The 15,811-nt window shown below is 43.6% G+C and overlaps 1 protein-coding gene across 1 annotated transcript; it reads left to right on the forward strand.

The window, feature by feature from the left end:
* Window positions 1-388: 388 nt before the first annotated feature.
* Window positions 389-15,074, forward strand: tmem184ba (transmembrane protein 184ba). The gene is made up of 8 exons (XM_079756526.1): window positions 389-717; window positions 3,048-3,245; window positions 4,865-5,030; window positions 7,166-7,256; window positions 10,471-10,638; window positions 11,069-11,238; window positions 11,925-12,119; window positions 13,181-15,074. The coding sequence occupies exons 2-8, from the start codon at window positions 3,048-3,050 to the stop codon at window positions 13,408-13,410; spliced, it is 1,218 nt and encodes a 405-aa protein (XP_079612652.1). The 5' UTR covers window positions 389-717; the 3' UTR covers window positions 13,411-15,074.
* Window positions 15,075-15,811: the final 737 nt, after the last annotated feature.

The raw sequence follows: 15,811 nt of genomic DNA on the forward strand, positions 1-15,811 counted from the left end.
TTTATTACAATGTCATTTTTGCATATTTTATGAATAATTAAAATGAGGAAATATAGGAATATGTCTCTACTTTGTTCATTGGGAAGGATGGGTTGAGCGAGTTAACAAACATTCAGAGTAAACTCAATAAATTTATAGACAAAGTCGATTTTTCCATGAGTTTAGCAATGTCCGTTATTAATCGAGTAATGACCTACCATGTGCCCGGCTTCGACCCAGTCAGCGGCTGGGATAGATGTAAATAGACTAGCGCATGCGCATTAGTTTTGCCCAAGTCCTTGTACACAGAGCTTGTATATAATGGCAGAGGGCTGTGATTGGCTGAGCCGTTCAGTCCTACGGAGTGGGCAGAACGCTCTCCAACTCGTCTACAGTAATCCGAGGGGATTGCGTTCGTGTGTTAACTCGCCAAACGATAGGTGTAAAATGGCTAAAACGAATGAACAACGGCACGATTTTTGTTAAAAAAAACGGATAATTTGCAAAAGGGAAATCACTCCACGGCGTCCTCTACTTATTTTACAGTAGTGGCGGAGTACAGAAGAAAGTTAGAATAACTCGAGCGAACAAAAGCAGACGTTGACGGAGGAGTTCGCTTTCGCCGAGTTCAGAGGACGGGACGTGATGACTCTGAGGAGGAATTAAGGTCGCGTGGTTTATATTCTCCGGGTTTGGACCAAGCGAGGTTGCTCAGGAGCCCGTTAGCTGACCACAGGGGTGAGTTAAACAAAAAAGATCGGATCAGCTGAAACCTCTAGAAGGAGTTGTATTCACCTGATTTTGTTTACATGTCAGGGTTTAAATCCTTTTTTTTAAAATCTAGGAGGCTAGTAAATCCTTTGTTGGCTAACGGTTGGTTTTGATTTGATTACTGGCCATTAACTAATTGGTTCCAGAGAGCGTAACTAATTTGTTGTTGCGTTGAATCATTCGTTTGTTGCCCTATTTGTATAATTTTTCTTTTTTACTATCGCATTTTGCATACAAGTGTATAATCTATCGTGTTTAAATATATTTTTGGTGAAAAGACTACTTCCACTCAAATGATGTAGCTCTGCCTTAAAATATGACACGTCAAAGCGACGCTGGCAAATTGTTCAGACAGCCTTCGTGTTCCGGTGTTTTTTATTTTTGTATTCCTAACCAATCAGATGATCACTTTTCGACCGTCACCCACTTTTATTTGACACTATGAACGTACCCCAGCTCACCTCACCGATTGTGTTACTACTGTAGGCCTAATAGTTGTATTCGTGTCCCTCTCCCCAGTACCACCACCTGTACTCCATCTATCTCTCCACCATTATCCTCTGTCACTCCACGGACTGATCTTTTGACCTTTCAAATGCAACACAGCTTCTTTTTGACATGGTCATTGTCACTTTGTGTGTGTGTGTGTGTGTGTGTGTGTGTGTGTGTGTGTGTGTGTGTGTGTGTGTGTGTGTGTGTGTTGCATTCACCCTGGGCTCCATTTTCAGTGTTGATCTGCTGATACATTGCAAAGCAATACAAATGACCCCTACACACGCACACACACACACACACACACACACACACACACACACACACACACACACACACACACACACACACACACACACACACACAGTTTTCTAACATAATGTATACATCACACACTGAGCCTAAATCTCCTGCCAATCTATGTAATCCTGTCTGACCACTTCCTACTGTTTATACTCCCGTGTTATAACGTATATTAATAATTTAACTACTACTGATGAGGTAACCTCTTAGCCTATTAGTCATGGTAACCTAAATGGGAGTATGTGTTATACATCAATGAACTGATTAACGATGCAGTAGAGGTTATGTAGAGGTTACAGTGAAAGAGAGATGTTGGAATTGTTTGTTCCTTGGACACCAGGTTGTCATGACACTCTGGCAGACGAGCTGTGTCCTGTGTGTCTTTTAGTCTCATCTGTGCATGCCATAATGTACCCTGTTGTAGATCTTTGTGTCGTCTTCATTCTTCTTATTTTCTTACTTTGGTTCCTTTCTGGACCTTTGCTTGAGTCCAAGTGATGCTGAAGACCGACTCAGCCTAGGGCTTGTTCTCTTTGGTGAAATGTCAATTTTATGTACAAATATATAAAATACACACTTTTTTCCTTCCCTGCTCTAAGCCTGGTCAGTGAAGAACTTGACAAGATGCTTGTTACATCATAACTCCCTCGCCTGCTTCCCTGAGTCCATCTCTGGTCTTTACCATCTACTGAGCAAACGTTGCACACTATCTAGCCTGACATTCTGACAGGCCCATATGGTCTTCCCCCTCATGGTAATATTCAGCTCAGAGTGGTCAGATCGACCATCAGGAGAATGTCTGTTTGTCAGCTTTGACATACTATTGACCTATGCTGTTGACTTGGCCCTCAGGCAGAATAGACCACACTGACACAAGCACAAACCCAGACTCCCTACTCTCGACTCATGGCCTGATGAGACATTCCGGTTGTCTCCCACCCCATCTCCCTTCAGACGATGAGGTGACCTCAACGTGGCGGTTAAATCTCAATCAATAGGCCTGGTTAATGTTTCCCAATGCGAGGCGGACATTCTTCTGTTATCAGGGTGATGTCAGCCTCCGGTGTCGTTGTTTGTGGAGAGTCTCCGCCTCGGTGACAACACGGTAGATCTGTTGTCATAGAGATGAGGTATACTTTGTTCTCCCGCACACGGCTCGGCGACTCATCGATCTCGTCTGTTTGTTTGAATAGACGGATGAGCATGAATGAATGGAAGAACAGGTTTGAGGTGAATCGTTTGCAGATATGAAGTGGAGCTGGCTGATAAGGGTTGAAAGTAGGCAGTTTTTTGCACTCCTGGTGGAAGGTAGTAAAATATTGATATTCTAGGTTCGATCCCCTAACTCCACCATCGTCATTTAGGATATGAAAGGTCCTGTGTTCTTTTAAAGGGCCTGTGAAGATCTTTTAGTCTGTGATCAAGGGCTGTAAAAAAGCAGTTGACTTGACTGAATACGGCTCCATGAACGGTTAAGAACTCTGCCTCTCCCGTCTCTTCAGATGTCGTGGCTTGTAAGGCGGGGCGTGCCGCCCTTGCCCCCCGTGGGGGTCACTGTGGCCCCCACAGGACCCAACATCTCCTGGTTCCCAGAGTCTCCCCTTCTGAGCCCTGACCAGCCGACCTTCCTCATGACCACAGCGGCCCAGGCCATCTCTGGCTTCTTCGTCTGGACCGCCCTAATCATCACCTGCCACCAGGTACGGGTCCAATCGTTATATGCATTACATCACCCTCATTGCACATCATATTTGAATTACTCTCACCCATCAAATTTAAGGTTTGCAGCCTCCCGCCACTCTGTCTTTCTGTTAGTGACTGTGTATAGTCCAGCGGAGGCTAAGATAGACCCAGCTCTAGGAAGCAGGCTACCCAGAATAGTGGCCAATCATGTGCTGAAAGGCCTGGCACAAAAAATAATTATCTTCATTGGCTGCAAATGGACCTTTTTCCTAAACCTTAGGGAAAAAGGTTTTTTTTTTTTTTGCTAAAAACCTTAACGTTTTTTTTAAGATTAACTAAAGACTGATAGCAGATGAGCTGAATTCAGTGGGAAGCGGGCGTTTCCATTTCTCTCGCTTCATATTTGTTTCAATCGTGTTGCTGGAGGTTAGGATCTGTAACCGCATGATTGGCAAACACAAACACGGCCAAAACTGTGAAAAAGGTGTCTGTACATGTTTCAAATCAACACTGTGTAGACTGGCCACTATTGATATACTCTTATGATCGTACACTAAAATCCCCTTCTATAAACGTCATCTACTTGTGCTAATTTTTAGATTATAGATTTAGAATTTCTCCGTATTGAAACAGCAAAGCCCCTTGTGTAAGCCCCTTGCAGCTTTCGGTTCATGACCCAGGCTCTCTGCCATCTCCCCCATAAGCTCTGCTATCCCATAGTAGTACTGCTGGATATGCTGTGATATTGGAATAGGTCAATACGTTATTAAATTGTCAGAATATTAGTAATTCAAGAAATCGATGTTATGTCATGGTCTAACCATCATTACAAAAGAAAACATTCAATGTTTGCTCTGAGGAGGTAGCTAGCTGCATCTAGGGGTGAAGGGAAACTATGGAGAAATAAAGAATTCTGCCAGGAAAAACCGGCATTTGTGTGCGCACAAGAATGTGTGTGTCAATGTGTAATTTTCCAAAATTGGGAAGAGTACAGGCAATCTGATGCCAAACATGGAACACAAACGCACTAATAAAATGTTGTGCACACAGATGTGCACGCCTGAGCAAACAAGGAGTGCGCTGTGGCGTCACTTGGCAACGCCTAGCAGGTGTTTGCGTGTACGGACTTGAAGCGACGCAGGAAAGTGCTGAGATGTTTCTATAATGAGAGGGAATCGGACAATCTGTGAGTCATGCGTGGCTCACGCATGCTGTTCTGTCAACAAGCAACTTTAAGCTCTGAAACTGAGGTCAATATAATGGCCTCATCACACAAATTGACAATTCTTCATTTAGACAGGATCCGCTGTTTTCTGCCTTTTTGTAATATCAGAGTATTGCCTTTATAGGCGTGGCCTGAAAAAATTGCAGTCTGCAACATGAGCTCTGTTTCGTTATTAGTTTTATTGATTTATATTTTTCCATGGACACAAAGTCGGAAACAAACCTCCCTCGCTACACCCCCCTTTCATAATGTGTCAGATTCTTAATTTTCCAGCAGTTTCATAATTTCTCTTCAGGGATGAGGATCCTGGGAACATTTAGAATTGTTCCCTATTGTAATGAATCATATTTGGGATAACCTTGACTAATGTGCCTGTAATCGTCCACTAACGGTCCCTCTCGCTCTCTCCAGATCTACATGCACCTGCGTTTCTACCGCGCACCCAATGAGCAACGGCACATCGTGCGCATCCTCTTCATCGTCCCAATCTACGCCTTTGACTCATGGCTCAGCCTCCTCTTCTTCACCAACGACCAGTACTACGTGTACTTTGACACCGTGCGGGACTGCTATGAGGGTAGGCCCGGGCATGTGTGTGTGTTGGCTCAAACACACTTGTGCATGAATGGGTGAACGTTAGGCAATATTGTAAAGGACTTTGAGTTGCCACGGGTTAGAAAAGTGCTGTATAAATGCAGTCCATTTACCATTTAGGTCTTTTCCCCTGCTCACCTTCTTGATTAAACATTGTTTTTGTATTCTGGATACCTTTCATTTTATTTTCCATCGTTGTTCCTGATATCTGCAGTAGTTTCAATTAGTTTCCCCTTTTCTGACTATTCGATATTCCTGTATAACCCCAACGACAAAATTTCAAGCAATAAACTGTGAGGTTATTTAATCAGTTAAAATTGCAGCCATAGTTAAGTTTGTCACCGCTCAGCAGTTTTTAGTGGAAAGGGGTCGGAATCAAGTTCACCTCGAATAGATCGAGGGCAATTATTGCTGATGTTTCTAACTTGGTGTTTTATCTCGAAGACTGATAGCCGATATCTCTTCTCGGTCATCCACGTCTCTTCAAATACACAGCTCCACATTTTCAGCAGTTTCACTGAGTCACAGGGATATGATATCACTTCCGGTTATCTCTCCATCTCTCCCCTCTCATTCTTTCCTCCTCTCCCCTCTATTCTTTTTACTTATTCTCCTTTCTCTCCCCTCTCCCTTCTCCTCTCCCCTCTTCTTTCACCTCTTTTCCTCTCCCCTCTCCCTTTTCTTCTTTTCTCCTCCTCTTCTCTCCTCCCCTGCCTCTTCTTTCCTTCTCTTCTCCTCCCTTCCTCCCTCTTTATCTCCCATCCCTTCTTCCCTCCTCTCTCCTCGACCCTCCCATTATCGTGATTTTTGTGCCGGGAATGCTTGTTGCACAGCAACCGTATCGTGGTCCTGGATCCGCCCCGTGCTCAAATTGCCGTACATGCTGGCCGACATAATGGGCTCTCCACCAATCCCCTCCACCAAACTGTGTGACAAGAGTGTACATCCAGCCAAACGCTATCGCTATGGCAACGTCCCAGAGGGGACGAGTGAGCTCTTGGCTGTGGTAAACAGCCAGGAAGAACACACACACACACACACACACACACACACACACACACACACACAGAGAGACAGACTTTGAGGCAGCAATACTCTTTCTTGCCAGTTAACCTTTCATGTGTTTTGTTGTGATAAAGAATTTCAACTGGCATGAACTCCAGCCTTGGGTTCTTTTGTGAAGGAGCTCTAAGGCTGAGACACATAATGAAAGACGCGCGGATAGGGCATTTGGAAGAAGGGCGGATGGGTGGACTGGGGTGGTGTTGTGAAGGACATAGGAGAGACTGCAACAGGCGGAGTCGGGGCTGTTATGGCGGCAGCTAGCTTGAGACGTGCTTTGGCACAGGGGAACTGACACAGCGCCCCCACCCTACCCAAAACACACACACACAAGCACAGCACAGATGGGATGCCTAAAACAACGTGCATAAGTGTGTGTACTGTCAGCTTGAAGTCGTAACAGAGTTGCTAAAGTATGAAGTCTACTTCACTAGCTCATATGGGAAAGCATTAGAACACACATGCACGCACACACGCACACGCATATACTGACACAGTGCAAAGTGACACTACGGTGCTCCCAGCTGCTTCAGCGAGCTAGGGCTGACATTCAGCGCTCCGCACAGCCCCTAGGAAGCCGCTTGCCTTCTCTGCCAACAGCTGTCTGGCTGTCAGTTTGACTCATGTCGGCCATCTTTAAATACGTGTTCCAGGTACATTCATAGGGGTCAACTGATCCTGTAAAATAAGAGAGGATATTTAGAATTTCATGATAAACAGAAAATGTTATATACTTTTAATATTTGAGAGCAAGTGAAAACCATTTTGGACCTGCTGCTTTTACTTAAATAAGTTTTAATTGTATTTAATGGGAGACTTAAGAGGGAAAGTTTTAAGAAGGAACTGGTCTTTATTGATGCTTAAATTGTTATTGCTTAAATATACAGACATTTTTTTAAAAATTGTGCTAATTTATTTTATTTACAAATATTCACTCTTTATAGTTTTAGAAAAATTATATTTGGACACCTTTCTCAGATTAGTTTTTGTGATTCCTTGTGGCATTCTTTCCCACCAAAATTGACGTGAACCCTTCTTCTTGTATTTTCTCCACAGCGTTTGTGATTTACAACTTCCTGAGTCTGTGCTACGAGTACCTGGGAGGAGAGAGCTCCATCATGGCCGAGATCAGAGGGAAACCCATCGAGTAAGTCCTACCATAAGATGACGCTATATGAAAGCGAAGTTAGACCCTTTATTTAAAAAGTGGTTTTGGTCATAGTTGTTGAAGTTTCCTATAATCAATAAATCAAAAAAGAAATGTAAGGCATCTGTGGCTGCCGCAGGCCTGTCACAGGCCTTTGCATTCATTTGATCAAATTTCACTCATGGGTGGAATCGTGTAAAGCAGGGGTCGGCAATTACGTTTGGACGCGGGCCAATTTTTTTTCAGACAATGGGATCGCGGGCCATAGCTTTTTTTTTTGGGGGGGGGGGTCTACTATTTAAATTATTATTTATTTTATTATATTAAAATAAAATAAACATCATCTAACTTTTAAAACGCATTTAATTTAATTCCATTAAAACGTTTATTTGCTTATGTTTGCTGTTTTTATGCCGCCTGCTGCATCTCGTGTCGTCGCTCATGAAACAGGCGATTGCCTAGCAACCTGCCGTATACAAATATTCTTTTAGATGACGTGTAAAAATGATTAGCTGAACATTGCTATGCTAGTTATTGATGCAAAATGTCGTTGTCGAAAGCCTTGAAAAGAAAAATTGATTCAGAATGCAGGACCTACAAAGAAGAATGGAAGCAGAGGTATGCGTTTATCCTGCCTGCATTTATTAATGCCAAGCCTACATGTCTCATTTGCAACGAGGCTGTTGCCGTTTGCAAAGAATATAACATCAGAAGACACCATGAGACAAAACATGGCCAGTTCAAAAACGCATATCCTCCTGGGACAGAGGTGCGAACGAATAAAATTAAAGCATTGGAGGCTGGATATGCACACAGCAACAAAATACTTGTCAGGTCATTCACCGAGCAGCAGAGGGTTACAAGTGCGTCCCTTAAAGCAGCATGGGTTCTTACCCGTCACAACAAACCATTTACGGACGCAGAGGTTTTTAAGGAAGTGATGGTGGCTGTTTTGGAGGAGCTGGCTACAGATAAGTCAATGGATGGAGTGATTGCCTCAGTGAAACAAATGCCGCTCTCAGCGAGGTCAGCTTCCCGACGCATAGAGAGCCTATCTGACGATGTGCGCGGATCAATTATGAGTGGCCTGAGTCAGGCCAACTACTTTTCCGTTGCCATTGACGAGAGTACAGACAACACTGATATCAGTCAGATGTGCATATACGTGCGGTATTTTGATGGGAAGGAGTTCAGGGAGGAGTTGTTGGCTCTAATTCCATTAGAAGGGAACACCACTGGGGATGTTATGTTTGCCAAAGTGGAGGAATTGATTAAACAACATGCACTACCATTTGAGAAAATAAACCTCATCGTGACAGGCGGTGCACCTGCCATGGTTGGTTACCACAGAGGTCTGGTGGCCCGATTGAAGGAGATAGCACCACAAATGCACGCACTACATTGCCTAATTCACCAGAGTGTCCTGTGCGCCAGACTCAGTGGCGAGCTGAAGAGTGTCATGGATAAAGTGATGAGAGTCATTAATTTTGTCTGGGGTGCATCAAGCACACAGCACCGTCTTTTTCGCCAACTTGTTGCTGAGTCAGAGGCCTGCTACGAAGATCTGCTACTTCACAATGACGTGCGCTGGTTAAGTAAAGGAAAGGCACTGGAGCGCTTCTGTGCGCTACTAGATCAAGTGAAAACCTTCCTGCGAATGAGCAAGATGCGTGCTTCAGACGATCACCTGGCCTTTCTAGAAGGTGAAATGTCCATCTCAAACATCGTGTTTTTAACTGACATTTTTGGCCATCTTAACCAGCTGAACCTGCAACTACAAGGGAGAGGGAAAACCATTGTGGACCTGATCGAGAAGATGGATTCGTTTACAAGGAAGCTGGAGTTGTTCCAGTCTGATCTAGCAAGTGGAAGGCTCTTGCACTTTGCAACATTAAAATCACAGGGAGGGGGGCGAGTGACAGGAATTATGACTGAATTCCTTGACAAGCTACGGGACAACTTTCAGTCGCGGTTCCGAGACTACTGTGTCCCAAGGGAAATTGTTGGCTTTGTCCGCGACCCATTGTCCACGCGAAGCGAGGAATTCTCCTCACTGGCCAAAACAACCATGAGCTCGTTGGACGAGGCAACGCTTCAGTTGGAGCTCATCGATTTCCAGTCAAGCTCCCTCGTCCGTGATGCGTTTAGTGCGCATTCCGTGGAGGATTTCTGGATCGGATGCTAAGAAGAGTACATGGGTATCAAGAAACTTGCCCTTTATGTGCTGACGATGTTTCCATCTACCTACACGAGTCCAGCTTTTCGTCAATGAATGCAATCAAGACACACGAGAGGAACCGTCTGACCAATGCAAGCTTGGAGAACTGCTTGAGAATAAAAGTGACATCCCTGTCGCCCGACATCCACAAAATTGTGACCGAAGGGAGGAGCCACTTTTCCCATTAAGTGAGTAGCCTACTGGCCTTTTTAAATAGTAGGCCTAAAAAAAATGCCCAGTTATATTGTTTGATCTTATTTAAATTGTAAATTCCCTTTTTTCTGTCTTTTTTCAGGAGCAGCGCAGATCCTTCTCCCACGCGGACAATGTGCATTCATCTTTCACTTTCTTTAAGTTTTATTTTAATTGGGGCATTTCACATTTGAGCAGACCTTTGTTATGTTGTTAATTTAACAAAACGTAGACTATTTTTTACCTTGCCAACTGGAGCAGGGAGACGGGACACTTTTGGGTTTTTTTTGCACAAGATTACGCGCACTCGCGTGCCAATACCGTTCCGACCTGTGCGTCATGGATAACTGCACAGATGTTCCACCTGTTGTTTTGTCACTTTAGGACTATCATCTATACCTCAATAAATGTTTCGAAATTGATGGGATTGCTGTATGCCTTTTTCTTTTTTTTCTTTTTTTTAAATATGGGGTTGAAAATATTTTTTTTAAAATTAATTATTTATTTATTTATTTTTACATCAAATTAACGTCATCTCGTGGGCCAGACAGAATAGATGGCGGGCCAAAATTGGCCCGCGGGCCCCTATTTGCCGACCACTGGTGTAAAGGCTTAATCAGCCTTCACACTTACACTTGCACGACCACACAAACGTAACCTATGACCTCTTGGGAGGTGAGCCCCCCGCCCTTGATGAAAGCGTTTAGTTTTGCTTTTAGGGGCAGTGATGACCCTTACTCAAGCCTACACGCAGCCGATGGGGACTCCCTGTTAAACCCCTGCGTTGTGTCCCGTGGCCTCCAGGTCCAGCTGTGTGTACGGGACGTGCTGCCTGCGGGGCCGCTCCTACTCCATCGGCTTCCTGCGCTTCTGCAAGCAGGCCACGCTGCAGTTCTGCGTGGTGAAGCCCCTCATGGCCACCGTCACCGTGGTGCTGCAGGCCTACGGGAAGTACAAGGACGGAGACTTCAAGTGAGAGAGGACGGGGGTGGATGCACACCAGGACACGCATACCAGCGCAGATCAAAGACATCCGATCGGAACATGATCGGTGTCAGAATAGCAGGATAGAATAACGCCTTCACGTTTAGAGATCAACGAAGTAAACATTGTCAGGTTCATCGTTTACGTATGCAACTAATCGATAAAGAGATAACCTTATATAACAAATATGTGATTACTCTATAGACGCCGTCAGTCTATAGCTGATGTCCTAATCAAGTACTTATAACTCATAACCCATCATTTACTCTGTATTTTATATTATTTACTCTTTCCCTTGCTGTCCATCTGTTTCTCTCCTGCTCTCTCTGTCTGTCGCTCTCTCTGTCCTTGTCTCTCTCTCTCTCTCTCTGTCTCTGTCTCTCTCTCTCTCGCTCTCTCTGTGCCTCTCGACCCATAGTGTTGCCGGTGGCTACCTGTATGTGAGCATCGTGTACAACGTCTCCGTCAGCCTGTCGCTGTACGCCCTCTTCCTCTTCTTCTTCGCCACCCGCCAGCTGCTCAGCCCGTACAGCCCCGTACTCAAGTTCCTCATGGTCAAGTCTGTCATCTTCCTCTCATTCTGGCAGGGTGAGGTGAACACACTCAGTCACTCTCACACACACTCACACTCTTGAGTTTGTTTTTACAAAGGACAATTGCCATGATTGATGTACGACTTGATTGATTTGTATTTTCATCACTGGAATATTAACATGAGGCGTATCCTCAAATTGTAAGGTTTCAAAGGGACAAAATTTGCCCTTGGAGGTTTTAGCACTTGTTGTCGTCTTGTGATTCTCTGATGCACTTGTGTTGAGTTTAGACCTTAAGTTGTTGTGCTCTTGTGATCCTCTACTAAGCACTTGTATTGAGTTTAGAACACACGTTGTTGTGGTTTTGTGACCCTCTTCTACTTGCAGGTTTCCTGAAGCCACTTCCACTCTGTTCAGTTTATTCTTTAGATTAATCCACGCATACAACAGAGGGTATATGTGGATTAATCTTGGCTCCTCTTGTAGGCTGCTGAATGACGTATAAGCAGATAGAGAGATAGAACTTTATTAATCCCTCTGGAAGGTTCCCTCAGGAAATTGGACTTCCAGCAGCTGCAAACACCATGTTACAAATAGAATATGAGTTAAAAACAAGTATAAATGTGCAAGAGTACAAAATGCAAAATGCAAAAAAATATATGCAGGGAAATAATATACAAGAAGAATACTATACAAGCCAGTTCCATGACTTGTTAACCAAGACATGGTTCTTCTGCCCAGGCATGCTGCTGGCCATCCTGGAGAAGTGCGGGGCCATCCCACGCATCAACTCTGACGCGGTGACGGTCGGTGAGGGCACGGTCGCCGCGGGCTACCAGAACTTCATCATCTGCGTGGAGATGTTCTTTGCGGCCCTGGCGCTGCGCCACGCCTTCACCTACACGGTGTACATGGACAAGGGGCTGGACGCCCAAGGTAAGGGGAGAGGGGGAATTCCACGTGCTGCAGACTTTAAAGGTGACCCATTATACCACCAGGTGTGAGTGTGATTAGCTGTAACAAGCCGTTTTGGAAAATCTGCCTCTTCTGACATCACGACTGGGCGTGTCCACCCGGATGTGTGCTGGATGGATCAGTCTACCAGCCTACCCTGTGGACTGTAGCAAACGTTGCTCGTCTGTCAAACATATAGGTGGACACGCCCACATGTGATGTCAGAAGAGGCCGATTTTCATAACGGCTTGTAATGGCTAATCACACTCACAGCTGGTGGAGTAATATTCACCTTTTAAAATGCCTGATTGAAGCGTTTTGGCAGATGGATAGATCAGCAGATGGATGCATGGATGGATATAGATAGATGGTATAAATAAACAGATAGAAAAGCTAAAACAACAAGATGTGACACGTAATGATAATAAGAAATAGGTAAAATAATTGGCATAAATGTTGTAGTGTGCAACTATTTTGCAATATCACTATGTGGTATTGTATTCTTAAACATTAGAACATTTAAATGTTTGCCGTCCGTCATCTTGGCCCTTTTTCTCGTGCTACGAAACTATGAATACATAAAAAAAACCTAACACTAACCTGAGACATTCAAAAATGTCCTCCCTTGTCTTTTCTGTTCACTTTGGGACACATTTTCTTTGCTGAATTCTACGTCCGCTCTTTCTCTATGCATCACTCTCTTCTCTTGTCTCTGTGCTGCGTTATAAAGGACCTCTTCCTTCGTACGGACAGTTTGGTAGGTTGAAGAACTGCTCTGTTTTGTCCTTTTACCTTGACTTTGAACATCTTTTCTTTGTTCATTATCATGTCTGTTTTCTAACACATTTGTATCACTTCGGCTATCAGTTTAGTACCAATATTTCTCAATCTTTATCGTCCCCCCCTCGCACACTTTTCCTGATCCATACCGTCGCTCATCCTCCCTTTCTCCCTCTTTCTCTGCCTCCGTTTGCCACTCGCGCCACTCCTGGGTCATTATCATACCATCTCTCTGACTCACCCGTGTCCACCCCCCCACGCAGGCCGCTCCGCCCCCATGAAGAGCATCTCCAGCAGCCTGAAGGAGACCATGAACCCGGGCGACATGGTCCAGGACGCCATCCACAACTTCTCCCCGGCCTACCAGCAGTACACACAGCAGTCCACGCTGGAGCAAGGGGCCCCGCCCGCCGTCCAGCGCGGCCACGGCCCCGTGGGCGCCCGCGGCGACTCGGAGAAGACCCTGCTGCTCAGCTCCGACGACGAGTTCTAGGGTGTATCCCCGGTGACCACCTTCCAGCACTCCCTTCTCCTCCTCCATCACCAGCAGCAGCGGCACAGCCTGAACTTGATTCAACGGCCTTTATATATGAACGGGGAGACGAGCTGTGGGGGGCGGGGCTTATTTCCCCCGTGCTTCGCTCGGTTTGATGGCATGCACCTGTTCACCGGGAAGGATAGTGGTGTTTCCGTTTAGTTTGAGAAAAGAGAAGAAGAATCACAGACTTTCACAAGAAACGTGTCTGCCAAATCTGTTTATTTCCTTCCTTCGTAAGAACTTATGTTCAGAGTTTCAGAGTTTCATTTAAATTTCGCCGTTTGAGCCCAATGTTAAACAGTTTGAAAAGGTATTTAAGTTTAGAGTTGTATATTGACTGAAAAAAATAATTTCAAATAGAGAGAGGGAGAGATGGTAGAGCAATTACAGAGGGGGTATCCCAGTGGGAGAGAGCCTCCAGGGGGTCACCATGGGAGAGGACCTTGGACGAAAACATCTCTTGGCAAAGTAATGGGTTTCTTTTCATAGTTGACCGTCCTTTTCCATTGGCTGAAAAGCTGCAGCCATGGCCAAACAGCCTCGCATATAATAAAGGGGGCCAGAGAAGACGAAAGATTGGAGTATCGCGGGAATACAGGAGCTGTTGTTAGGGCAGAACTAGGTTAACTAGATGGAGATGGAGGAGTCTTCGTCATCAGCCATTTCAATTGCTTGAGCTACCAATAGAAATCGGTATTTATTTTTTATCGGTAGTATAACAGTCTTTGAATATACAACATATATTTAAATAGGCCTGGATCACTTGCAACTTGTTGTTTTATTAAAGCTTAAGGGACCCAGTTGGCCTTTTTTACGTTTTGCGTGTTCTTATACCATGAAGCGGCGTTCTGATGACTTAGCTGACCGCCAGAGGGCAGCACACACACACATACGTATCTATTAAGTTCACATTATCGCACTCAACACACTTGGAACCTGGAACACAGTCAACAGAATAGGAATGCAGTGTGTAAGCTGCTTCCGTGTTTGTTGACACATATACTGCCCAATTTACGTTGTTGGGATTTTTCCCAAAATGCCAGTTCAGAGACATGGAGTAGATTTGAGGCCTGCCTACTCACTGAATTAAGTGATTCTATATATTTTGGGGGGATTTTCAGTGTGTTTTCTAAAAAACACACAGTGATTTAAGTAGGGTGAGAACTGAGAAATAACATTGTAATCAAGGGTTTGTTACAAACGTCACAAATGTTTTGTATCGGAAATATAACTATTTAAAATGTAGATTTATTACAATATGCAACATTTCAGTCATCTCTGCATATGGACGTTTAAAGGGAATGCTTGATGTTCTTTTTTTCTATTTTTTTCAAGTGCAATCAGTCTCTCCATCTCGTCTTCATGTCAAAGATGGACATACGATTTCTGTTGTAAATATGTTTAAGCGCTGTCTTTAAAAGAACATGGTTTAGTAATGTGTGATAGAATATTGTATGCTGTAAAGCGTTTATAAAAAAGGACTTAGTTTTATATAACTGGCTTTTTTTTTTTTGCATATTATTGAAAAGCAGTTCATTTGATGCCCTTATATTTTATGTTCAAATGTTTAAACAAACTATCGGAAGAAAGAGAATAAAGATATTTAGTTTTACCTGTAACAGTGTTAAAGTGTTTTTTTTACAAATGAATGTATATTGCATTTATAAAGGTTTTTTTTATACGCATTCACAGAACCGTACAATTTCTGATTACCACTATTTACCAGATGGGAATTTGACAAGTTACCGAAGATTACGCAGCATTTATCAAAGTCAGAGTCAAATGAACGCTTCCTGTATCAGTCATTCGTTTTTTTATAGCTCTTATCAATTGATCACATGAGCTTTCAAAGTTCTCTTTTTTTCAATGCCTATTTCCTCTTGTGAAAGCCAACAGTGACTCCACAGTACGGCCTTATCTTCTAGCTGTGAGCTATTATCTTTGCATTCTCATCTAGTCCTTCTTGCATCAATTAATTGTTTGTGTCACAATGGTAGCTTCCACATTTTACAGCCTTACCAGATCTGTGGTTCCATTTAACAATATTTAGTATGAGAAGTAAACGAGAAATAGCTAAACAGCTAGATCCATACTTAAGTCTTGGATGTAGGTTCTTGATATTGATAAAAATCTCTTGTCTACAATCACAACCACACAATTGTATGTACAATATATACAACATTTATTTTAATTATTAATATATAAAATAGACAATGTACTTTAAGTTTTTTTACCATTGAAAAAATACATGTAATAAATACAAAGACCATCTTTTTCGTTTTGCAGTATTACAAAACATCCAGCACAATTTGACAGATCTGAGACAAAATATTACTGAGAATAAATGCTATGCAAC

Source organism: Pollachius pollachius (genome assembly GCF_949987615.1).
Source record: "Pollachius pollachius genome assembly, chromosome: 19".
In the NCBI taxonomy this organism is placed as follows: Eukaryota; Metazoa; Chordata; class Actinopteri; order Gadiformes; family Gadidae; genus Pollachius; species Pollachius pollachius.

Excerpts from the sequence above, each read along its gene's own strand:
- tmem184ba (XM_079756526.1), top strand. The coding sequence starts at position 3,048 with ATGTCGTGGCTTGTAAGGCGGGGCGTGCCGCCCTTGCCCCCCGTGGGG. Across the intron at positions 5,031-7,165 it reads CGTGCGGGACTGCTATGAGG|CGTTTGTGATTTACAACTTC; the intron begins GTAGGCCCGGGC and ends TTTTCTCCACAG. Across the intron at positions 7,257-10,470 it reads ATCAGAGGGAAACCCATCGA|GTCCAGCTGTGTGTACGGGA; the intron begins GTAAGTCCTACC and ends CGTGGCCTCCAG.